Genomic DNA, 27,556 nt, shown 5'->3' with positions numbered 1-27,556 from the left:
ACTGTGGACTGTGCTGTTCATTAGTGCTGCCTTGCAAATGACCTTTTCTTTCTTAGATGCATTGGCTGTGCCCATCTCACTGATTTCAAAACAGTTAATAAATGTATCAAGTCAATGCTGAGCTGAAACATTGCACCTGAAACTCCATCTTAGCTTTTTATGCAGTGCTTTATATTCTAGTTCAGATTTATTAAAATACTAAACAGTCCTTAAACTAAGAGAGCCCTCAGGGACTATACTTGATATGTCCTACTAATTTATCAGTGAACAACCAAAAACTACTCAGAGAGCAGAGAAAGAGATACAAATTCAAAGGCAAGCAAGGTCAGGAACTTTATTATAGCAATGAATTCCCAGTCAAAGTCTGCATGCATGCTCTTACCTGTGAGGAATAAACTTGTGCTGATTGCAGGGTAAGAGCATGCTTGCAGACAGGGAACCTTAAAGCAACAGCCACACTGCTGGGTAAACAATGATGTGAAGCTGTAGCAATTTTTTTGCTTCTCTGCACTTCTAGCACATCTTCAGAGCCAGCTGTGCACTCACTTCAAAATATTCTCATCTAGACTTTTTTTTTTTCATGGTCTGGTTCTGTGACTAGAATACAAAATTGATGCTGGGAGTTCTGCTAAAATATATGATACAGACCACCTGAGCATATAATTCACTAGAGTGCACCAATTCCAGCCAGCTCTCAGCAATTTCTGAGGCTCTCTGGCCAGTGCTCTGGGAGATACTGATCCTCCAGCCTTCAGGAGAACCTTACAATTATCCCCTATCTCCTTTTTAAGGAACTGAAGCACCTACAAGATATCCTGGAAACAAAAGCAGCAGTCTTCTAAAATGCACAGGCAGCTGCTTTGTGTCACAGTGGCACAAAGCAGTACCACACAAACCCAGGTGGGAAGCTCTACATGCACAATATGCTTGTACGCCTGCCTGCTAAATATGGCACTGTGGACATCATTCACTTTCACAAGCAATAGCTTCAAGAAGCAAATAGTTTAATTTGATTAATTATATTTGTAATCAGAGTTACAAAGGTTGGATCTCTGGGGGCTATTTGGTTTAATCAGTCCACACAAAGAAAGGACCAGGTAGACCAGGCTGTTCAGGGCCATGTTCAGTCAAGTTCTGTCCATCTCCGAGCACATGGAGATGCCACAATTTCTCTGAGAAGCTTGTTTGGCTGTCCAGGTGAAAATGGTTTTCCTTATTTCTAACTGGCATTTTCCTTGTTGAAAGTTGTGCTTGTTGTCTCCAGCAATAATGTGTTTATGTGAGAAGAATCTGGCTTCATTTTCTCAATACCTTTCCATTAACAGCTGAAGAAAAAAGAGACTTTCCAAGCCCCCTTATTCCCCTTAAGGGAAAAAAACAGCAGCTTTCAAACCTCTCTACCTCTCTAATAATGTTTTCCAAATAATGTTATGGATGGAGACTCTTTTTTCACTGTAACTGCTGAAATATTCAGAGACTTGTTACACATAATCACACCAAGACAAATAACCAAGGGTGGTCTTAGTTCTTGAACAAGCTAAATAATTTTAAAGGAAAACGAGACAAAGAGATGACCCTTTTCACAGTATCTCTTGAAGCTGAAAGGGATTTTATTTACAATATTTAAATGCAGTACTGTGAAACAAACAACTTGGTTCACAGGCAGTGCACCCGCTGCTGAACTGTCACTGCCTGACATCCTGTCTTATCTGCCAAATTGCTCATTAGGTTTGGCAATTTTCACCTGCGCCTCCAGTTTATATTTCAGCAGGGAATAAACATCAGTCTGCTTTAACAATCTTCTGCAGTGAGCTTCCAACCTCTTCCCAGAAAACACACAGGCACAACACAAAAAATGCCTTGTGTACTGTATGCTTAAAAAAAAGATGCAGCTGAAGTGATGAAATACAATAAGAAGTTTAACTTGCGTAACAGAAAAGCAGTTTAACTTGGGTAACAGTAAGAAAGAAAGAGCTAGATAAGAAACATAAATAAATCAACTGCCTGTATCAATGAATTACGTTTTCACAGTGCAAAACAACAGAGGAGTATGGGCCAGCCTCATTTTTGTTTCCCTGTTTATATGGGAAGATGGAATTTGACACACACACCCCCTCCCCAACATGCAAAGCACAGGCTGTGTTTGTGCATGGGAAAAGAGGGACTCCAGATGAATATTACTTTTCCAGCTGGACCTGATCTAGCTAACCTTTCCCTTGCTGGGAGAGGAGCAATGGTGTGATCTATAAACAAACAGAGGGGTAGCATGGCAACCAGAACAAAGAGAGGACAATCTCAGCAGGCTTTGAGCCCAGCCCAAGGCAGGAGCTGCTGCCTGGGAGCAGAGGGTGCAGGTGAGCAGCAGCACGGGGCACGGAACGGCCGTGGAGCAGAGCCCACGCGCCAGCAAAAAGCACCCGAGACGTAAAACAAAACGTCTCAAACGCTATAAACCAATTTCAGCCGGAATACTGTTTTTCATTTGTTAGAAGTAAAATATTCACCGCCAACCCTGCAATTAGCTGGAAAATTACAATAATTACAGCAATTTTGTATCCCATCTCCAATCCAATTAATAGATATATGACCTTGTCAACATGTAATAATCAGGATCTGCATCTACCGCAAAACTGGATGGGTTTTATTTGCTGAATAGAACTTACATAGTAAGAAGATAATTATTTGAAATACTGAGAATACCATTTGTATGCTATGCTTCACTTCACAAGTTATAAAGGAACAACAATAAGGATAGTATTTCCATTTTCAATGTATATTTAAATGAAATTCCTGAAATAGGTATGTTTAATATGGGATACTATTACTGCACTGGGATTCCAAGCCTGTGGTTTGGAACATTTAAAGCCAAAACATACCTGTCAACATTTAAAAAAAGGAATTAGATAGATAGGAGAACATTTCTGATAACATATTTATTACAACTTGTTTCACACACTTTATTTGTGCATGTTTCTACAAAAAGTGTCAAAGAGCTATAATCCTTACCAACAGTTTTAGAAGACTTCTGTATTTCTAAAATCTTGTATTGAAGGGTCTCAAATCCCTTTTTGGTCATCTTAGCAATCAGTGAGCCAGCTCAGTGCTCCATGTATTTTCCAGAATGACACCAAAGATAAGTGAGCGTCCAATACAATCACTGCGTTTTATCTGTGCTATATGATTTTGATGCACTAAAATTCATGAATTTTATAATATACCAGATAATCACACTAAGGAGAAAATGTGTATGCTTTTGCCTGCTCTAACCCCTGCTAGGCTGAGAACCAAGGAGGACAGTTTTTTGGCTTATGCATGGAAATGAGATGTGCATTTAGCAGTGACATACTCTAGTGACAGCAAAATGGAAGGGTCTTGAAATTCCAGGATACTTCTTTATTCTGCCATTAATCTTTCCCTAATTTAATTCTGTGTTGCAATGAAGCATAGTTACAGCTTGAAAAGACTCACATTCAGCTCTATGTAAGCTAATTTTTAAAAGCTATTCCCTCAAGAGTACAGAAAACATTCTGGTACAAAATCCCTCACCAAAACTTAGCAGAGTGGTCACTTTTCCATTTGCATTTTACCTGTTTAAACACAGATTTTATCCATTAATAAAACACCTACACAAAATCAGTCTCTTGGAAATTACACATGGCTGTTTTAAACAATGTATCTGTAAAATATCAAAAGACTGATAATATTAACTTCTGCTAAGAATCTTCTGGAGTGGAGTCCCTATTTCAAAAGTTCAAAATTATAGACATTGCACATAAAAGGACACAATGCCTTATCCACACTGTCTTGTTTGCATGCTACTTTTAACAACTATGAAAATTACAAAGTAAATTACATTCCATAATTTTTCTTCTTAATAAGCTCAAATATTCAAAGAACCTGCAAAAAGTAATTCCTACTACGTGGTTTTCCAACAAATGTTCATCACATTAAAATAAAATAAAGGGATGTTTCTGGATGTAGTTTCTGCTTTTCAAAGTGTCTTTTTGCAACACAGTAAATGCATCTATTTTAGCAGGTGTTTTTATGGAAAGGTGACAGCATAACCTAGCAACATTGACAGGTTAAGTAGAAAGTGCTCATATCTTTAGTTTCTTTTTACCATCTTGTTCATTAAATGGAACAAAACTGGCAAACCGAAAATTACACCATGCATCACCTACATTTGGAGATATTGCTGTGATTTTCAGTGTGAGGACAATTTTAAACTGGCAGCATAGAAGGAGCTTATGGCTCCTAAAAGCAACTTATAAATAATTTATTAAAACAGAACAGGTTTGTTTACTGGCATGCAAGAAGCATTTACGCAGTTTCTCAGTTCTGATCAGCTTTCGATAAGGACAGATAATGAATCATTTTTCCCAGCAGCATCGATGGGTAACAGCACTTGGCATCTTGGTAAATTTAGACAAAACACATGGAGATACTGAGAGCATTTACTCACTTGCACGAAGGACTGAGGGTGTGACCTCAATTTCACTTGTTGCTTGGTAAGGCTGGAAGGCCGATGCCGCGTTGGAGCCAAGCTCGCTGCCAAAAATCTCCGGGCTCTGCGTGCCTGTCGAGCTGGCGCTGGTGCCATCACCCCCATGGTGTGGATCTTGCTCATCAAACACAGCCACGAGCTGCAAATGACAATTTAATCTACTGTTAAAAAAGACCTCAACTCCATCAAAGTGCCATTGCAGATCAGCATTTCCACATTTCTTCCCAGCAAAGAGCAAGAGGTGTCTGTCAGCAGAAACTCCGATCAATGCCTAGATCACAACATCATCCGCCCAAGAAAGGCAGCCATTAATTGGATCCTACAAAGGGTCAACAGCTCTGATGGGACAAGAAACTCATCACTGTGAGCCATAGAAAGTATGGCACCAAGGCAGGAAAGCAAGGGTTGCACCTTCCCAAGGAAACCACTTCATCTTACCCAGAAATGCAGAAAACTACCTGAGTGTGGATTGATGCCTGGGCACTGGAATTCAGTATTTGTGCTTAGATCCTTCTATACACATCATTATTACAGAGTCAAATCATGAGCAAAACCACAGTTTTACAGAATAAAAACATCAAAGAAGAAGTCAGTTTACAAACACTGAAAGCTACAGACAACACAAAGCCAAGGAAGTGTTATAATCACAACAAGTCATCATTTATTAATCTGCCATCTATTATCATGACTTAAGTTGTGGGCATCTCTTCAAAATTTCTTTAGTCAGATTTACGGAAATACTCTGTATCTGTTAGCCATCAACTTCCCCAAGACAAGTTGGAAATCTCAAGTCCCATTTAAAACTTTGCCAAGTCAGTAATCTAATAAATATTTACTAAATCTGTGTTCACCATTGCAAGAAAAATAGGAAAACATCACGATGATTTTTGATAAACCTGAGATATTTTTTCCACTGTAAATGATTTTGTGCGCTTATTTGAAACAAATAATTTATCCCAATTTATCTTTCGTAACATACTGAAAGAGATAACGCCAGCTCTTGTACACATTTCATTCTAAAACTTAATTTTCAAGACAGAGAAAAAAGTGTTATGGATAGCAGCATTCTGCAGCCTGCAAATTAATCTATAATATAATATTTGAAAGACATTTCCAAGAAAGTATTACATTCTTCTGACCAAATTGGTAGGGTAAATGGAGCAAATCAACTTAAACCTATGCTGGTCTCTGCAAATTGTTTATTCTGTTAGCAACACAGCTAAAACTTTATGTAATCGAAAGGCATCAGAGGTCATTTTCTTTTTTTTTCTTAAGTGATTTCAACATCTTAGCCAAAAGATTTTAATAATAGTCCCTTTACCCAAATTTAACTTACATAAGCATCAATAAAAAATTTTAAAACACAACTCTAAGGCCAAGTGGAAACCATTTGGGAATTCAGCTCTTGAAAGTACTCTCAGGCATTTACTCTTTTTCACCAGTCATTTTGAAACTACAGAGAGTAGCAAACTTCTGCCAATAATTCCATATCTAATGCAAAATTTAGGCTCAGGCATGCAAAAAACAAAGAATAAACTGGTAATGGATAAAAGATCCATGCTCTCTCCAGTGCTAGATGAAAGGCAGGTAGCAGCAGGAAAACCAGACTGCAGCTGCAGACAGCTGGAACATGTTTTTACCATAAAAGTCATTATTTTATGCTTGAGAAATCTACAAACAAAAGAGACGTGACAACACCAAAATGTCAGTAGCTCAAGAGTATTGGAAATTTAATTTTCTAACACAATGTGAAATATCAATGCTTACAAAAATATGCTTCTAAAACTTTACTCATAACTCTCTTACTGTTTTATAGCAAGCTAATTACCAATCTCCAGCAACTGGAAATAAATTAATCCACAAGTAGGTCTGTAAGATATTCCAACAAAAGACAAAGCATTTAAGAATCCTATGAAACATCAAATCTTTTTGTCCTTCACATGTCATATATCAAGATAAATTCCCCAATTACATTCTGTTCCTTTGAGGCTGACTGAAAAATATTATTTGATGCATTTTGCTGCAAGTATTTTATAGATCTTATATATATGTAAAAAGGTATGTGCATATAAATCTCTATATATGTTATCTCCTACTCTAAGTTGCCTCCAGCTTTTTGCCTATTCCAGACAGTCTACAACCTATAACTTCAGAACATCTAAAAATGAATGTTTCTTATTTCAAGCTTAGCTTTTGATCTTATCGGGTTTTTTTCAGGTATTCACAGTTTTGACAGCATCAAACCTTCAAAAGGCTTCAGTTCCATTAAAAGACACACCAAGTTGTAACATTTTTTCAGTGTGAAGAAACACAAGCCACATTAGTCTTATCCAAATCTAATTAGCATTAGGAACACAGGTTAGGAAGTTCATTGTGAAACAGCACTACAATAGTACAGTAGCCATCTGGACTACAATAGCTCAGTCCTCATAATATGCCAAAAAGTCTTCAGGACTGGAAGATTTAATGCAAATAAATACTCCCAAATCTTGATTTCCAGACCCTGGTATGCCATTCTGCAAGATTATGAGTTCATGGGAAACAAGGACAGCCTAAACATCTTGCACTGCATTATGATATCGAGCATTTATCTCTGATTTCTTCAGAGACCCTTTGTTTTACATGACCCTTCCAACATACTTTATTTAAATCAAAAGAGATTATTCAAGGAGAGGAATTGTACTGCTGGAGGCCCAGAGATCACATTTTGACTACTATCCTTGCAAGAACAAGAAACAAAACAAAAAATTCCCAGAGACACCTGAACTAACATGGAAGGAACCACAGGAGTAGGTCACTGGAGCTATGAAGAATCCTTTGCTGCAGGAATCCACAACCATAAACACTGCTCTGTGCCAGGGAAAAGGTCTCCTGATGAGCCATGTTTAAAGACCACAGAGATGTTTTTAACTTGGCAAAGAATGGGGCACACTATTGCTAGACCAGCTTTAATCAGCCTTAAAGTTAATGGTAAGCCTACGGTATTTTTCTGGGCTTTAGACATGAGATTTACAGCAAGAGCAGAAAATGAAGATGACTATCTTATCTGGAAACATCATCTTTACTGTCAGGAGACTGCTTTCATATGGAACTTTTTATTCTTTCACAAGAAATAAAGTTACCCTAATCTTTTGAGAATCACTCTATTATTTCCAATACCTCAGATGAGCTGTGCTGCCTCTTCTCTGTCCTTCAGTTTTAGATCTCATCACCTGCAGTGACCTGAGAAACTCATCATAGCATCACTCTTATGCACAAATGAACAGCAGAAAGACTGAACAAAACATAGTAATGCATTAATAAAGAAAATAGCTTAGCTGGTCAATATTAGACCACTCTCAGCTCTTTGAAAGAACTTCTACTGAAATTCAGTGAGTACTGCTGCCATTTAGTCTAATTTTATTTTTCTTTGTGAAGACAAGCCCACACCAAAGACCAAATATCATATCAACAGCTAATAAATAATTATAATATATTTTATCCACCCCACATTCCATAGAACCTCAATTCGAATGCATCAAAGGCATGAGAATATGGTTTAATAAGTTACAGTAGTTTTAATCACCTGAGGCAACAAGACTCTTTGCATTTCTCAATCCCTGAACTAAAAAATCTGCAAACAGGAAATAAAATCAAGTAAAAGCAAACCACCTTGTCATCTTGAAACAAATTTAATAAATGACAGGCTTAATTTAGATTGGCATGCTTACATTTCTTATTATATCATGGCAAAAGCAACAGAAAGGTGAGAGGCTTTATTATCACCATTTATCACGGTAAGATGGCATAGGAAGTGTCACCAGTTTGAACAATGGAAGATTTGGGTCCCAATACATGTGTGTACAACTTATTTTTCAAAAAAAAATAAGTTTCAAATATTCATTAATACATTCAGATATAAAACCAGCAGTTTTGTTCAGATCATTACTTATGGAATGTTAATCCCATTGCAGCAATGGAATTAGAGTAAGTCTTCAAATGGTCAATTGCATAAACTAAAATACTTTTTTAACTCCACGGCAAGAAATACAAGCAATCTTGTGTAAATTATCAACAAAAACTAGAATTATTTTTAAAAGCAATAGCATTCAGTGTTTGACCAACAGGTTTTCTCTTATTAGATATACAAAACTGCAGTAAAACAACAATTACCCGAGCTGTAAAAAGCACACTTATGATCACTGGCATATTTCAAGAGGTATAAGGGAATTTTTTATTGCCATCCTTACCCTCTGAAGAAAAAAAACCAAAAAGGAGTACAGTTTAAAAACAGTGACTTGATGCTCTTCTCTTTTGACTGGTAAGAGTCTTTCCACAGCAGACAGACAATGAAGGGAGAGTAACATAATTTTTTCTTTTGCTAAATATGCTAGCTTTGTCAAGCAAATGCCTTATAAAGAAATTATTTCACAGCCTGAGATATCAAAACAATGTTTTACTGAGGCATCTTTGGATCTGGGGTAGGAGGAAGGCATTCCAGCCTATTACTGTATTCAGTCCTCTAAAACACCAGGTTTTACTGAGTTAATTACAATCCAACATCTTGTTCTTTCTAAAAGAGAGGATGAGTGTCTCTATTGCTCTGTCTGGGACTCAACACATGATGCTAACCAGGTTACATTTACTTAAATAAATAAAAGGCAAGAAGATTGATTTATTTTAATATTGACACAGCAGCAGCAGTCTGCATTCCAACATTAATTATTACAATTTCCGTCTATTCTAAAGTAATTAAAAATTAGTAAACACATATGCAGTCTTAATTAATAGATTAGATTAAGCACTTGAATGTTAATTAACTGGATTTAAAAACTATTTCCACCAGCAATGGCTGTTTATATTTTCATTAAGTATCACTATCATATAAACCAATTCATTACCATCAAATGGTCTGATCAGGTCATCTCTCTTCAGGACCAAACCACAGAACCAGAAATCCTCCACTCCAAACAAATTCATAAAGCTAGAAACTTCTGCTGTATTCTTCCACCACTATGACAAGATTAGCAAAAAAAACCTCTTGAATTTTGCATATTCCTATGTATGCGTCCAAAGTTTGCTAATTCTTCAGTGATATTTATTGATGATTCTGATACTGGCTCATGTGCAGGCATCAGCAATGATTTCAGATTTATTTTAGTATCAGTGAGGATTACAGTTCCATTCTCCTGCTAGAAAGAGAGCAACTGATCCTCTGGTTTTCATACCCTTTGGGTTTCACAGAGGTTCCACACTTCTTACCCACTCTTTTTAACACTGAGTGAAACTGAAATTTCTCATCTTTTTAGATTATTAGGAGTCATTTTAAACATCTGGTTTCTCCTCACCAGGACACTTTGGAGATACATCCCTACAAGAGCATTCCCAATTTGTTCTAGCTGTTCAGTGGCCAGTTTCTCAGTAGTTACTCTGCTGAGCAACCTGAAGTGTCTGGATTTCCCTGGCTGAACTCTGCACTTGCCCTCCTGGTCCATACAACTTCCAGATGTGCTGTTCCCCTTCACAGCTGCTATGGCCTTCTGACATTTATGCTGCACAGCTTCTCCTGCAGGATGGCCATGCATGGACAAACTGCCTTTCATACAAGATGTCATTTTTCTGGCTCCAGGAGAACAAAGAGCACAGTCCTTGTGAGACAGCTCAAAGTGATGGAGCAGCTCAATCACACATCTCTGGTGAGGCACAAATTCTGCCAAGGATTCTGGCTCTCAGTTTATGCTTAATAACTGAACCTTTACTCAGGGAACTTATGGTCCTCAAAAATAGATTTTGATGGTTCAAATAAGACTCTAAAATCTAAATTAGGCTTGTGGAAATATCTTCCCCTTAAAGTAGCTACTTCAAGCATTTCCTTTAACCTCCAAAGCCAGAGGGTTAAGCCCAGCCTGTCCTGCAGTCCCACAGTGTAGGTCTCTGTCTGCACTCACTGTGACAGCCATGGGCTGCTGCTAAGGGAATTTAACCCCTCTCACGGCACAGCCATAAGCTTTCAGACACGTGCAGCAAGTGCCTGGGAAGAGGACACAAAGAAGGCTGGCAAAAAATTTAAACATGCACATCACTGGCATCCTTTTGTTAGCAAAAAGCATTTCCAGGGTCAAGCAAGACTGTACAGTGAACCAGCAAGGCACCAACAGAAGTGACTGCACACACCCAATGCAACCAGCACAGCTGAGGGAGATTGCAAGAGAATACAAGCACAGCTCTCTAGCAGCTCCTGAGGGTTGGCAAAAACCACTTTTACCCAAAGCAGTCTATGTATTACTCAGTCCATGTTACAATGCAGAACTGAGGAGTAGCTGTTTAATAAGGCCCAGCAGTAAATCAAATTTCAGCTAATGGCACTTCAAACTCTTATAACATCCCAAAACACAAGTTGCTTGTGAATGAACAGATGAGTGTAAGGAAAAAAAAAAAAACACAAATTCAGGAAAATCTCTAGCAAGGGAGTAGCCAATTATTATTTAGAAATGAAAGAAACTAAATACAAAATCAATTCGTAGGTTTTCTGATGACTGAACTGACTTTAATAGGCCCATGGCAGACCCAAATTCTTATTATTCCTTGAGCTTCACTTTTCTACATGGCTCATTGAAAACCCATTTAAATATAACTACTGTTTCAATGAGCTAGTAAGAGAAAATACAGAATAGATACTTCCACAATAATACCCTACTGCCCACAGATATATTAAAAAAAAAATCAATTAGCAAAATAGAAGCATCTAAGAGTCATTCTGTGCTAGATATGATGTGCAACCTGAGCGTCCCCTCTACAGACTTAGACATCACCCAGCATTCTAAAAGGCGAAAAAGGGAAAGCACTGTTTCAATTTAGGATAAGCTGTAGCACAAACAACAAACCTCTATCATTTCAAGAAAATCATTACCTGTCCTAATTAATCACTTCAGCCATGAAACTAGAACAAGCTTTTCATAAAACTTTTCAAAGTAAAGTTGCTGGCAGGGAGCCAAACAAAGAACTTTTCACAATAACTTTACTGCATTATGCTTTTTTAAAAAGTAAGGACATTTAAAGGGTCATGTTCCACCATCATATTAATACTTTGTATTCCATTTTCAGTGAACTATACAGAAGTGTAAGCTCATACAGAATCATAGAAAAACCTGAACTGGAAAAGACCTCTGGAAATCAACTAGTCCAAGCCCTTGTTGAAACCAGGGTCAGTGAGAGGAGGCTGCTCAGAGCCACATCCCGTTGCATTTTTTAATAACCTCAAATATGGACAGTCCACAACCTCTTTAGGCTCTCTCCCAGCATTTGGTCCTCTTGGTCCTTTTCCCATATGGAGTTGAAACTTCCCTTGTTAAAACATGTCTCCTGTCCCTCACACTGCTGCTGTGCTCCTCAGAGCAAAGCCCAGCTCCATCTCCACCATCCCTGACAGAAAGCAGTCACATCAAGGCTGTTGTGCCTTGGGGAGCCACACAGTCACAGAGCCCCCTAAAGGTCCCTCTGCCCTGTGACAGCTTCCAGCCCACTAATTCACCCTGACAGCCTCTGGCTGGGCCACCACTGCAATGTCTTCCTTGTATTCAGGAGCCTAAAATATTCCAGAAGCAGAGAGAAATAATCACAGAATCATTTGGGTTAAAAGGGATTTTAGAGATCATCCAGTTCCAGCCCCCCTGACGTGGGCAGGGGCATCCTTCACTAGAGCCCCATCCAACGTGGCCCTAAACACTCCCAGGGATGGGGCATTCACAACTTTCCAGGCCACCTCCTCCAGTGCCTGACCACTCCCAAAGTAAAGATTTTTTTTCCTAATATGTAAACTAAACCTACTTTCAGTTAGAATCCATTCCTCCTTGCCCTGTAAATGCATATCCTTGTAAAAATCCTTCTCCCTCTCTCTTGTGGGTTCCCTTCAGGTACTGGAAGGCTGCAATAAGGTCACCCTGTGAAGCCTTTTCTTCTCCAGGCTGAACAATCCCAATTCTCTTGGCCTCTGCTCACAGGAGAGTGCTCCATCATCCCGGTGGTGCCACTCCAACAGGTCAGTGCCCTTCCTGTGCTGGGACCCAGAGCTGGAGACAGGCCAGCACTGCAGACAGGCCTCACCAGAGCAGAGGGGCAGAAATCCATCCTTACCCTGCTGCCCACAGGGCTTTGGATGCAGCCCAGGATACAGGTGGCTTTCTGGGCTGTGAGTGCACATTGCCAGCCCAGGCCCAGCCTCATCACTTCCCTAAACCTGCTGGCTGCAGATCTGCTCATACAGCCCAGGGTGGAGCTGGTCATCCTTACCACAAGGGCACTGCTGAGCCACATTCATCGGGTTCTCCACCACGTCTGTCCCTAAAGGAAGCAGCCTCCCACCCACACTGCTGAGAGGGGTTCTTCCAGCCCACATCCAGGACTCTGCATTTACCTATGCTGAGCATAATCCACCTCCTCAAAATCCCATTAAATAACCAGTGCTGGAAAATACATCACATGTCTCAGTGAAAGTCATTCCTAAATCTGCTGACTAAGTAACCATCCCTCACTTTCAAAGCTCAACATAACACACAAAGTTAAATCATACCTGCAAAATCAAAACTCATCTCTTGATTTGAGGGACACTTTAATTTTACAGGTAGTTTTAAAATCTTCCACTTTCATGATTCTTTACATCTAAGAAATGATTCTGAAGTAAATATACAGGCTTTTTATTAAAACATCGCTTTAGATTATTCATTTCCCATGGTACTTTGATCTGAGAAATTCTAGAATCAATATGAAATTGCAATCTAATCCTCTCCCAGTAGAAATTAAATGCAGTTTTAGGTACTATCCTGTAAGTTCCCATGCTATTAAAAATATTTCAAATATATTTAAAATGTTAAAATATTTAAAATACTAATTTTATATTATGCATATTTAAAACATTTTTTCTCTTCTCCCCCTTCCTGCTCAGCAAAAGTCTAAAGAAAAGTATGATTTTGGCACCCTGGAAAAATCATTTGTGTATATTCTGTCTGAATTGCTCTTGACCTGACCTCCATGGTGTAAATCAGGCTGAGGCTTAGACAAAGAAATGAGACAATAACTGAACAGAGTTAGAATTATTACAAGGACTATTAGCAGTAGCTGACACTGAGCTGCCTGCTTGCTTGGCTGGATTTGCTTCTCCACAACCTCACCCCCTGACTGTACCAGACACCACTTCTACATCCCATGCACTGTCTGAGAGCTGAACCACCAGCCCACACATACACACTAACAGACAGACACCAGGACAGACAGAGCACACACAGATTATCCTGCAAAGCCCTTCTGACATGCTCACCTGGCTAAACCTACTGCATGGACACAGCAAGACCAACACCAGGGCTGGATCTTGGCCTTCAAGAACAGCTAACATCTAAAGACATCCACACGGCTCAGCTCTGACAGACAGACAACCCAGAAATGCTGAAACACCCACATTTCATGAGGCTGACAGAATAGGCAGGAGGAGATGAGTTTCTGTTCAGCAGAAACTGGGCATGCTCACCTGGCCAGGAACAGCTCTAGAAGACGCAGTTTGTTACTTTAAATCATGCTTTGAATGCTGAATTTTTGCTATTGACTGGAACCATGCTAAGGAAAGCTACAAAAGCTCCTGCAATCAGCCACTGATCCCAGCCTTCCAGTGAACACATCCATCAGCCCTGGTACCCACAGTGCCAGGCCAAACCCTGCTGAAAGGGCTGCAGGGCCATCACTGCACCCTGATCCACCCAAGGATGGACTCAGCCATGGGAGCCCAAACATGAGAAATGCTGCAGACATCTCACTGCAGAACTGCTCTGGTTGAGATTATGAGGTAACAACACGTCCAGCTTCCAACTAAAAGCACAACTATGAGTAAGAGTGCAAGTAGAGAGAACATCATCCCAATTTCTTTTAAACAACTTTGTTTTTCTTTTGCGCTTCTCAGCAAAAATTAAGATACTGTGCTTAGAGAGAAGTTTGCTTCCCACAATTGTAACAAGCCCTCCATATCACAGGTACAAAAATGCTTAAATCCATGCTTGTTTGGGCTATGAGAACAGCTGGAGAAAATATCTCAGTCCTACATAGGAGAGATTTTCTATCACAAGGTTTTTATCATGGTATTTTTTAGATGGGTTGTTTCTTCACAAACCCTTCCTTTGAAAGCATCTATAATATTTCCCGTATATGCTGCCCTGTTATTTTCTTAAATCCTCAATTTATACAGAAAAGATTTTTTCCAAAATCCTTTTGTACCAACAGTCCTCTTGTTCAGGCTAAGGACATACTCTGCAAAATTATCACAGTATGTGATTTACCACGGTATCTCCTTAGCTCATTTTGAAAAGAAACCGAAAAAAATTATATCCATCCTGGCTTTAAAGTGGTGCATGAAGAAAACACTGTTTCAGAAGAGAGAGTGCTGTGCTTGGGAAGTAGCTGGGGCACATCTGAGCATGTGAATAAGCTAATTTCATCTCCTCCATTTTTGACTCCTCAGCACAAACGAGCACATGCAGACCACACTGAGGACAAGGATGTTAGTATTACTTTCACAACAATTTCACACTTTTAGAGCTCACTATGAAAGTCTGCCTTTTTACAGGATAAGGCTCTAAAGGATACCCTGACTGTACTTCATGCAGCTGAGCTCATGGTATGGGATGACTCTGCAGGTCTGCAGATTTCCAAGTCAAAAGCTCAGACTGTGCAGGAGTTCAGTGTTTTATTCCTGCCACAGAGGTCAGCAGTTAAGCAGTGACGCTATGCAGTAAGTAATCCAGACACTGGGTTATTAGAGGGGCTGGTGTCACACAGCAAGATATATTGCTGAAATAAAAATGTATTAAATCTTAACAGTTGTCTCATCTGTCATTGGGAGCTGCAGTCATTGAGTACCAAGAAAGAATGGTTTCAAAAACCTCCAAATAAAAGGGCCAGGCTTTCCATTCCTCTGCTACAGGATCAAAACAGCAGCATTAAATTCTAAGATTTTAATTTCAGCTGAGGTATAAAAAGGTAACTAGTTAGTTAAAGCATAGGACAATCTTCGCAAGCTTATTAAAGTTCAAGAAAATAGATTTTGCAAAATACAGCTCTTCATTTTATATAGTGTGTGCTGTTCAGTTTAATTTGCATGCAAAAGCCAGGAGAACGTGATTAAAAATACCCATCTAGAGACACAGATGAAAAACTTCAAACATTTTCTGATTCCCTTCTGTTCCACTCATTATTTCAATACCTCACTACAACAAAGGAATAGATAACACTTGTCCTTGACACTAGCCTAAATTATCTTCAGCGTGCAATACAATACCGATTAAATTAGGCTTATTTTAAATAAACGTCAAGGTCTGTTCAAAAGGTAAAACTGTGTGCCTTTTGCCTTTTGTATAACACATCCCCTCCCCATCCCCCAAACTTTTCAGAGGTCTGACTCCTTGTTCCCTCATGACTAACAGTTTTTATTATTTTAACATGTAATAATAGTGAAAACATTGCAACTTAACTTACATTAGAGCTATCCTTACAAAATTAAGAAGGTAGCTGTCCAACAGCACTGGGCTGATTTTAAATGCCAGGAGATCCATGGAGGTTGTCCCATCCTGTGGCAATCCCCAGACACTGGATCTTGACTCACCACAGTTATTATGAACCTGTGCCAAACACAGAGCTCTGCTCTTAACCAAAACACAATCCTTAGATAACATTTGGTAGACCAGAAAAGCAGAGAATCTTCCTAAACACCTTTAGGTTTCCTACTACTAAGAAGATTACAGAGATCTCTGTATGGATTTCAAAATGCCTGGTTCACCCATATACAGGTGGATTTCCATCTACCATACACTAACTTATTTCCCACAAAATACCAGGTTTAATGACTTAGCACAGCCCCAGGGACATTGACTAAAACCTGGGTTCCCAATGCCAAAACCATTTTCAAAACGACCTGGAGCCGCTTTTTCAATAATATTCTGGCAGATAAAGTTGTGGAAGGGCATCCCATGTGTTTTCTCCCCACAAAAATACTAGAAATCAGATGCCCAGGTATTTCTGATACACTGCTTTTAAAAGCCACCTGGTAACTTTTCAAATCTGTCCTCTTAAGTCCTTACGAACACAAACAGGGAAAAAAAATGCAGGAAGAAATAAGAGAGTAAGATGGGAAAATCCCAGAAGGAAACTAGCCGGTTAATATCATCACACCCATCATGAAAACATATTCACTGGTAGTCAAGTGCTTTTCCCTCTTTGAAACGCAGGAATGACCAGTAAAGGACATCTCTGCTATTACTTTAACAATAATTTCACCTCAGTTTGTGATTCTTGACTACTTGTAGCTGAAGCCTCCACCTTGCACTGCTCCTTCTATAAATAGGGATGTAGTGCATTGTAACCAAAGAAACAGGAACATAAATAGAGACTTTTGACAGAATTATACTCCTAAATCATTTTTTGTGAAAGCTTGAAAGACTCCAGACTTATTTACAGGAACTAATTTTGAAAATTAATTCCCTAAATCACTGTGCAACTGGGAATAATGCAACTACATCCCCTGGATGAATACAAAAAACGTGTTAAAAAAATAAGAAATACACAAAAGAGAAATTACCATTGTATGCACAATCATTTCAAGCTACCACACTTGGGACCAGACTATTATTCTCAGATTTTACCTTGACTCACCCCATATCCATAAAATGCATTTTTCAACACATAATAAAAGTGTAGTGCAGCCTAGGGAAGGAGACACAAGCATTGCCAAAACCCATCAGCTTCAACCTGTGGACAAGGACTGCTCTGAAAATCTCAAACCAGATCGCTTCCCTTCTGTAGGTCCCCTAATGGTTCCCCATCTCCTCAGGGCTCATCTAGCCTATATTTCTCCTCTTTTCTCGCCTGGAAAAATTAAGGTTATAAAAGTAGTTGACACTTCATACCAGGCCAGCAGGCCTGTCCCTGGTTGAAGTATCTATATTTCATAGTGACTTCAAATATTGCTGTAAGGTTATTAAAATCATTCATGATTTTATCTGTGCCAAATGGATCATTACACTGTCAACACTCATCTTTATTATGCAAAAATATGCAGAATTTAACATCTTTTGTCGAGCTGGCAAAACAGTATATTCAGTAGTAACTCTGTTTTTCATTACATTTTGCACAAGGTTAAAGAGTGTGTGGAATCTGATTGCTGAAGTCTCCATTCAAAAACATCACACAAAACAAGCTGTTTGACTTACATAGCAAAAGATTATTTACTTAGAGCCTACAGACAAATTATTCTGATGAATTTATACTGTCCTTTAATTTTTAGAATTACAAATGTTGCCTTTTTGTGGGGGGGAGGCAAGACCGTTTTTCTTTCCTCAGTTTTTTTCTTTCATGTTCTTCTGTGTGCACCTAGCAATTCTGCTTGATAGAAACTGTCCATAAGCTCCAAGGCTGCCTCCAATCCTGCCTCCTACCTTCCAGTGCTCTCTAAACGTCCTTCAGCAGAAACAGAAGTGAATGCAATCTGGTTACCTCTTGCAAAAGAATAATTTCTTGGGAAGCTCCAGCCATCTTGAAATAGCTTTTCTGAATGTCTCATTAAATCTTCATTTAATTCTTCTTTCTTTGTATTTCTCCTGCCACATTTAATCTTTGCAATTGTATGAATTTTTTAGAAAGCCTTTTTGGGGTGCAGTTTGTATTTTGGTGCCACACAAAGCAGATACATTGCATAAGGGTAACACAGGTAGCTGGGTAAATTATGCTGTCAAAAGTGATTAACATTGAAAAGGACTAAACAGAGGAAGCAGATAATACCTCCCAGATCTGCTTTTAATTAAAACATCTTAGCAATTATTATTAAAAGGCAAAGACTGAAAATGAGAAACAGCATAGCTTCTAAAGAGAATAGTTTTTATACTTTTCATTAGGGGTCACCTTTTCTCATGTGCAAGACCACTTTTACATTACCTGCCTCACTGGAGACCATTCACTTATTAAAAGAACTTTGCCCACACTAAAACAAAAAAATGCACATTTAATCAGAATCATTTATGCATTCATTACTGTTTCAGATGTCCTTGCTTTAGGACAATGTTGCCCCTCACTGAAAGCAAACAGTATTTAAGTCTCTGTGCTTAATTGTTGTATCCCAGATGATTTCTCTACTTTCCAAAATAATTACCAAACATTATATCACCTATGCTAAAACAGCAAAAGGGTATCACCAATGAACCCCAGAGTAGGTGAAATGAATAGCACATACCAGCAAAGTCTAACACGTGCAGCCTTTGCACATAAATCAAACTGTGTTACGCATTCTGACAGCTCCATCTAGCCACAGCTACACAAAAGTAACCTTATCCCAGGCACAATGAATTAATTTACATTCAGCACATACCAGCAATTGCACAAAGTCTTGTGGTCAAAAGTGTCGTTTCCAAAACAACTGTATTGTTTAACAATGAGATTAACACTTTCATGATCATATCTGTGCTTGAGGTAACTGGGTTTCAGAGAAAAACAGAATCAGAAAAGTCATGTTTTTAAAGGCCCCAAAATTATAGCATCTGGATAATGTCAGGAACAGATGCTGAGATCAGAACTTGGCAGGAATTCCTGAGATGGGAACCTCAAACGTCTTGGGGAGAATGCAGAGCAAAATGGGATATAATGCAAAAATGCAGAGTGTGAGAGAGGCAGCGTGCAGGCTATGCACATCTGATGGAGCAGATGCGCAAGAAAAACAGCAGAATGGTCGGCTGCCAGAAGTGGGGGGAAGAGGAGGGAAGCCTCCTCCTCATCGTGATGCTCCAGCACTACCAGGGTACAAACTGGCAGCTCATGGACCAGCCTCTGGAAAAGGAGCTAACTACTGTAGGTATCCTGCTCTGTGTAAGTTCAAATAATTTGAGGAAAGGAACTGTCATTTCCTTATATGTTCTTATTCTCTACAATGCCAATCATTCTTGACCTGACTGGTGTAAAGATCAGGCAAGGCACTTGAAAGTGATCCAACTTTAAGACACAAAGAATGGATGTAACATCTTCCTCAGAGATCACCATGAGGTACTGAAATACACTTGGGTTAGACCTAATTTTAGGCCCACATATTTTAATGCACTGGCTTGAGACTGTACAATGAACAGAGGCAATGCATCCCCTTATCATATCCATAATCATTATCGTTATCAAATTCCTTATGAGAAGTGGCAAATGGCTGGAAAATAATTTTTTTTTAGCATTTTGAGTTGTAGCCAATACAATTTACAGATCATTGATAAGGCATTTTGTCCTTAAGCTGATCTAAATTAAAATTTTAAATTATGTTAGTTTACCAAGAGTACTTGAGCTGTGCTAAGTCTCTTAAAACTCCAAGTGATAAATCCTCAAGTTTCAAATATGTAATATTTCCATATTACATTTAATTCCAAAATAACTAATGCAGAAGAAAAGGAGATTAGTCTTCAGAGGTGGACTAGTGCAGCTGCCTAAAAAAGCAAACAAATTTAAATCTGTCAGACCACTGTGCTGGTACCAGGACATGCAGAGGCATTTGCCCCAGCTAACACGTAAGAAGCTCAATCCAAACTGAATTTTTTAATTCCCTTAGAAATCACACAGAAAGAAAATGCAATTCCCACTACATGCCAATTCCCAGAAATGCTCCCTCAACCTGGCAGTGAGCAAAGCAAAATCAAAGGGCAAAGAGCAGAGGGGCTGCACATCCCCCAGCCCAGTTCACCCACACGCACTGCCAAGCACAAATGTATTTCAAAACTCACCTCAATAACAACAACATCAACAAAAACCTTAGGATGCCATTATTTCATTGAGCTACAAAGATGGACTCACTTCTAATGCCCACTAAGAATCTACTTTGGATGTTCTGGTACGGATATTTCTGAGAGGGGAAGGCAAACACCGCCTGGACTATCTCCACCATCCTTTCACTCACATTCAGACATCATGGAAAGACAGGAGGAAAAGAGAAGGGAAAATGGCAAACAATAAACTAGAAAGGAAAGAGTGGCTACACTGTACTGAAACATGTCTTTTTTCTTTTCTCACTGTCAGTTTAGCATCGTCCAACACAGGTATTTTACCATCTCAGATGCATTGACACTTCTCAAAGGTGAGTGGAGAACAAACATACGTGCATTTACATAAGGGAAGAATCATGTAAGCATTTGTAAAAAACACAGCTGTACCATGGCTCCCTGCACCAGCCAGTGGAAAGGGATGCACTTTTTTCTCTGGAAATGTGTATTGGCAGCATTAAATGTAACAAGGGCCTGCAGGGTGGGAGCAGGAGGCAGCAGCCCAGGCAGCGATGCCAAGGCAAAGGGAAGACCCCACTGCAGGAGTGGAGGTTTCAGGACCAGCTCAGAAGGAATGCACAGCACATGCAGTGCTGCAATTAAAGCACATGATTCACATATGCTACCAGCAGAGAACAGATAACAGTGATGTATCTCAGAGCCAGCACATACAAAGCAGCCTCCCCCACTTCTTCATGGTGGGATTCAGCAGTCATCAATTTACAGCAGAAATTCAGGAGGTAAATTGAGCTGAGGAGCAGACACAACAGTTGCTTCTTCTGAGGCCACTTAATTCTACCCCCAGTAGCACAACTGTGCCTCATCTCCCCTCACTCTCCCATCACTGCCAGAAATCTGCAATCTTTACACATATTTCTGTTCATTCTTTATCTGTTGCCTTGAATGAATAAAGTTTAGTTTATGAGTTTAGTTTGGGCCTGTTACCAGCTATATTCCTTCAGTTCTAATTCAGCAAATTGCATCCTGAAAATGCCAGAAGGATCCAATCAAGGCTTTGGTATGTGAAGTATCCTTTGAGAAAACAACTGAGCATCATCATTTTCCTTTTCCAACAATCCTTCCCACAAGTAAACTTTAGCTCCACTTAGAGCTATTTACACGTTCATTTCCTTCAATTCCCATCCCTAAAACTCATGAGTAAAGGAACTTTCTTAAGTATCTGAATACCTACAGTCATGGACCAGCAGGTGAACCTGCTCATAACTTGGAGAAGAAACTGTGTGAATCACGGCACTGCTGAAGCACCAGGCGTCCAAGAGGACAAGTGTTTCTAAGAACTCAATTCAGTGCTCTGCATTGCTCTTTCAAGCAAGAATACTGTGCATGCTCTGTCTTCTGGATGCACATCCTGCATTCTGGATTCACACAGTGCACCTTGACACTCCATGCCTCCCAAAACAGGGACCATGGTACATGGCCAGCCCAGAAGGGCATGGATAAGCTTTGTACAAAGAGGTTTCTCCCCCTCAGCTGACTGTACACACATGGAAAACCACAGGGAAAGGTGAGGAAAGAAATGCAAAGCACGCTCAGCTTTCAAAAGCACAGAACAGCTTGGATCACTCAACCCTCCAAAAAAAAACCCAAAAAACTTTTCAGAGTTGTGAGCAAAAGCAATGAACAGTTCAATATAGGCTACTCTGAATATTGCATTGGAAGTACATTGGAATCTAATTTACACTTTGCTGATCCAATGTACTTTTCAATTCACCTTCCAGCAAACACTTCCTATGAGAACGCCCTGAATTGGAACTGTTAGAACGGTTTTTAAATCCCATAAAATAAAACTACACTGATTTAACAGCACGCTTGCCTTTCCACCATGTCCACTTTGATCCTAGAAATCTAGTAATACAGAAGAATGGAAAAAAATCCCAAACCAAAAACCAACAAAAAACCTCGTGCCTACATAACTTGAAAAAAAAATCACTCAGCTAAGGCACTCAAGCTGTGATTAATTCTCATCAGAAACACACATTCGACCCAATTTTTTACTTTATAACATCAAGCTAGGAATGGGGTTTGTTTTTCTAAGAGGTTCACTCAAAGTCTAGTATGCCTTGCATGCAAGTCTGTCAGGTAGAGGCAGTTCAAACTGAGCTGACAGAGACCAGCTTCCTAAATTCCTCCTGCAAGGTTTCCCTTTCAGAGCACAGTCAGACAGGAAAACAGCACAAGTTTCAGTGTTGGCAAAAGGCATTTGGTGGTGAAACCTGAAGGGATGATTCTACTTCCTCCTTCCTCTAATCCCTAAATAACTCTTTGGAAAGCTTGGGACATCTGGCATTTTCTGACACCTTTGGTAGAAAAATTAATTTAAGACCAGTGACCAAATTTGAAATGAAAAATTTCAGATCAATACATCATCTCTCTGCTTTGCTCCCCAAAACCTGGGAATTGGTCAGTTAAAAATCCAGAACTGCAATTCCTTCCACCATAACCTGTGAACCTGAGGATGGGGCAACTCTTCTGGAGGAGGACCATGCAACATGGAACCAGTGGACAGTACAGAGCCTTACAGGTAACTTTTGGTGTGAGAAAATATGCATGTAAACAAGCCACAGCTGTTGGCTTTGTCTTAGCCAGACAGGAGCTCTCTGACTGCCCAGGGAAGGACAGGCACTCACACAATTGCACTGTGAGTGATTTGTGCACTGATCCCAGAAGCAAGTGCACCCTTCCAAACCAGTGTAAGGATTGCTGGCCAACACCTGCAGAGGCACCACAGCTGGAGACAGAGGAGGGCTGCCTGTTACAGCCATGGGCCACTTGTTGGCTATAGAGATCCTTTGTACGCTCCTCCTCACACTTCTTTGTCAAAGTCTAATTCATCAAATAATAAAATGGAGACTATGCATAAATTTTACACTCTTTGTTAAGTAATTTACCTGCAGTAGGCACCAATAGTGGTGGTTGCAAAATAAAAGATGCTTTAAAGATACAAGTTGTAACTTGTCGCAGACATTTCTTCACAGAAATCCTTCCTTTCAGATTTCTGCATCTTCGGGAGGCCAGAGGCCCCTGAAGAGAAGGTAAACAATTATTATCAGCTGCTGGGGAATGCAACAGGGACACCTTGATTGGCTCATTTTCTATGTTTATAATTAAGGGCCAATCACCAGGGCAAGTGAGGGGACTGAGTCCCTGGACACAACTTGGTTTGGGGTTCTTTTCTATCTCTTCTTAGCTTAGCTAGCTGCTCTGCAAACCTCTCTCTATATTCTATTAGAATAGTAATAATGTATTATATATCATATATTAATAAATAAGCCTTCTGATCAAGATACAAGATTCACCGTCTCTCTCTCACCAGCAGCGGCCCACTCAGGTCGCTGTAATAGTAACTATATTCAGGGTATACTGCTTCACCGAGGCACCTCAGTCACCAATGCCAGCTAAGCCCTAGTACTGACTTTGGGCATAGATTCTGGAAGATGTTTTCCTGATACCCCAAAGTCTGGGCTTTTGCACAGCTATTACAAAATGCTTGCTACCAGCAAGGAGCACCAAGTATTGCTTGGCACCTATTCAGCAGCCAGACACACTTCCTACAACCTGGGCACCAAAGAGACTCCTACACACTCAGCTCATTCTGTTTCGACCCTGTCATGCAGCAGATTTAATTTTGCAAACTGACCTTAACATTAAACCATTACAAAAATTTACTTCAGTAACATTTTTTTCCTGGAGAAGCATTGCATAATTTCAGACATCAACCTCAGATTCCTGTTTTGAGGAACCAGTTTTTGCATACCAACAGGAATTCAGTGTGCCTGATGCTGAATGGCTCTCTGGAGGGTTAGCTGTCTTCCACTAGCAGTACAGACATGAGGATACCAGTTTAACTTTAGCACAATTCCGATGCCTAAAATTAAGAAACATAAGTAGCCATCTGTGTTACTCAATTGCAAAGTTATATGAGAGTGGAGAGAAGAAAACACTAACTTAAAAAAGAACATTGTATAATTCCACTTAAGAGTTGTACTTCCAATTATTAAACTATTAGATGTTAACAAATATGGGAACTAACACCAAATATAATTTATAACATTTATAGATAAACCTACAGAACCTATGTTCAAAGAGGAGCAACTATAGTAGTAGTTGTATAGTAGTATTGCATGCTGTGCATCATCTTAATCACATGGCTTAAATCAAGGAACAATTAACTAAAAGGCTACAAAAACATAGTTTATGAGACGGACATGGCTGTTAATACAGTGTTCACCAGCTGCTTTCGAGGCCAAGGCTGATGTTTTAAGCCTAATTTGAAAGCAAGAAACAAAAGGTTACAAAGTGCTCATACACCATCCATTCCATGATCAGATTTTTATTTGGAAGGGGGAATTCAAACTCATCAAAATGACATGATCAGTCATTTTCACATCTGTAACTCAGCAAGCTGATAAGAGTTGACTGTGCTCAAGTAAAAAATTCATCAGTTAGAGACAAAAATTTGGATGGTCAGACATCTTTACTCTTGTATATATGGAAAGATCTTAGATTATTCTGACAAGTGTCCAGCTGAATTAGTCAGACAGGCAATCAGTCAAGTGTCTACTGGCGTCACACAGAGGACTGTAGAAAGCTACAGCATCATTTTAATTAAAATACTGAAAGCAAGTTAGAAAAAAATTCCTGTTAAAGCTACTCATAATCCCCAAAACCACCTAGGTGACATATGTAACCATAATCACTGAGTGCCTGCAGGTCCTGGTGTGGCCCACTAGGCAGTGTGTCAGGAATGACACAGTCCAGACAACAGCTGAAAATAATAAGGGGCTGCCTGCCCCAGTTTGCCTGAAATTGTCCGCAAGCAGAAAAAAAAGTGATGATTTGATTTTTAGCCACTGAGCCCCGTGTGACTCCTGGCTGAAACTGCCCCTCACAGGCACTGACAAGGAACACAGCCCAGTTTTTGTTTGCAGGTCATTGTAGATATGACCCAGTAATGCAACTAAGTATAATTCTGCCTTCCTTAGTGGAATACCCCACCCACTTACATTCTGACAGTCAAACAGGAAAGAATTTCTTACCTTAACTAGGGCAACACTGCCACCACAGCAGCTTTGGGAGACGTAAGGGACTGCAAAAGCAGGTGTCTCTGTACATTCAGGATTCCAGATTTGTCAGTCCATTATTAATGATCCACCTACTGTGCTCTTGTAAATATGAATCTTTTCATGTGCTTTAAAATCACATGCATGGGCCATCTTACATTAAAGACTTACACTCTACAGTATGAGACTAAATGCATGACTGAGGTGGAGAACAGATTCAGGTAGCTGGGACTGACAAACAAGAAAAGCAATACATATATGGGCAGCAGTTCTTTTCCTCACACCACTGCCACCAGGCAAGGAATCAGGAACATATTCTGACTTTCAGCAACTGGACAACAAGCAAACAAAATTAAAATTAGAGTAAGCAAACAAACACAGACTGTATTCTCCATGTGCCACAACCCAGCAAGGAGAAAGACACATCTGCCTTACTGCTGGAGTGCTGTGACCACGATGGAGATGAAACCACATCCCTTGAAACAGAACTCCTCGAGTCAGTTTTGCTACATCAGAAGTCTCAAAAGTGTATTTCCCTACTAAAGGCTATATTTCACTGCAGACTTTTCAATAGTTTGAATCTCCTATGACACAGATAAGAAAAGGTTGAAATCTCAAAGCACAGGAGACAGGGCAGCATCTCCAGAAAGTGATGGCACCTCCAGAACAAGTGGGTGTCTGTGTTTACAAAGAAACGTGGCTATGTTTGTTTTATAGAAACACCAAGAAAATAACCATGTCCATCTAACCAACAGCTACCAATGTACCACTGAAAATATATATATATTGCTTTTATTTTCCCTAAAATCAACTTAACTAGCTCTCATTCTTCTCATATTATTTTAGACAGTCAATGTATTTTCCTCCCACTGGACAGAGAATGAACACATTATCTTTCCATCTTACAGGGCCCCTGACAGCCAAATAAAACATGGTTATTACTGTCAGAACTCAAATGAAATATTCTGAACATGGCAAGAAGTTACTAGCCTGATGTTCAGAAGACAAGCTAGAAATGGAAATGGGAAGGAAAAATATTTCCCCTATTTTATAGGCTTTTGTGGGAAAATTACCTTATCTTCTTGTTGAAATAGGTTTGAATGGGATTTTGTTTTTGCTGTGTTGAAATATCCTAATTATTCCATTAGAAGGGTGCAGGATATTAATTTTTATTAATCAAAATACTGATAAATGAGAGAGCAATTATTGAAAAACATTAATATTACTTTAACATCTTAAATTATACACACTAAATCAACCAGGTAATGTCATTTTAGTGCACAGTAAATTCACAGCAAGTAGGATTTGTGATATGACAGATAAAGCCAGAAGCACTAAATAAGAGCATTCACCTTTCAAACCTCTTTCCTGCTGCACTTGGAAAAAAGCCAACAACAAACACCGTGGCTGAAATGTTCCTTATACAGAGATTGCCTGCTTTAACTAGGCTCACCTATAATTAGACAGCACAATCTACTCTGCATAATAATTGAGAAATATAGAACAATGGAGCAACAGTGAAGAACAGGGAGATTATTTATCCTGCACACTCGAGTGGTGGTAGAAACCGCAAAGTGAAAATCACTGAGATGTCATCTCTCCCAGTACACCAGTGAGAGGAGAATTGAGCTGAAAATTGTACTTATTACAATTTTAAAGACACATCCAGTCTGGTTTGAGGCCAATCTCAGCACGAGTGGCTCCCAGGGAGGAGCCAGGCAGCCCCAGCACTGCACTCAGCAGCTGCCAGAGGGACACTTGTCTGCAATGGGCTCCTCTGAGCATCCCCACTTCCTGGAGCCATCCACAGGGATCCATACTCTTTGATCATGAAATCACATCCCTTGAGAGCTTGCACATAAAAATGCCATTAAAGCAAATTAACTGTGCACTAGCATTTATCAGCAGGCCATTTTGACACTTGAGCAGTCAAGTCCACTGATACCTTCTATGTTTATTAAAGACAGGTCCATACAGAAAATGAATTCTCAAACGTTTCTAGAAAATCAGGCATTGACTAAATAAGTTTTTAAAACCCCACAACACACATACAAAAAACAAAACAAACACCCACATGTCCTGGACCCACCCATCCCAGTATTCTGCTTCTAACAGCCTTCAATAGCAGATGCCACAAGAACAGGGCAAAAATATTTCCTGCCTCTGTTCTCATGACC

At 39.6% G+C, this 27,556-nt stretch overlaps 1 protein-coding gene across 14 annotated transcripts in view; it reads right to left on the bottom strand.

Annotated features, from left to right (window-relative positions):
- Window positions 1-27,556, bottom strand: part of PARD3 (par-3 family cell polarity regulator) — a 444,327-nt gene that overhangs the window by 290,889 nt on the left and 125,882 nt on the right. For all 14 annotated transcript variants that reach the window (XR_009420516.1, XM_059493593.1, XM_059493627.1 and 11 more), the window contains exon 3: window positions 4,463-4,643. Coding sequence is in view for 13 of the 14 variants with exons in the window: in XM_059493593.1 (XP_059349576.1) it covers window positions 4,463-4,643 (181 nt within the window). In the remaining variant the exon portion in view is untranslated. The remainder of the gene's footprint in view (window positions 1-4,462; window positions 4,644-27,556) is intronic.

This window comes from Ammospiza nelsoni, chromosome 1 (genome assembly GCF_027579445.1).
Source record: "Ammospiza nelsoni isolate bAmmNel1 chromosome 1, bAmmNel1.pri, whole genome shotgun sequence".
NCBI classification, from domain to species: domain Eukaryota; kingdom Metazoa; phylum Chordata; class Aves; order Passeriformes; family Passerellidae; genus Ammospiza; species Ammospiza nelsoni.
Note: the sequence above shows the minus strand (reverse complement) of the source record. Positions and strands in the feature narration are given on the sequence as shown.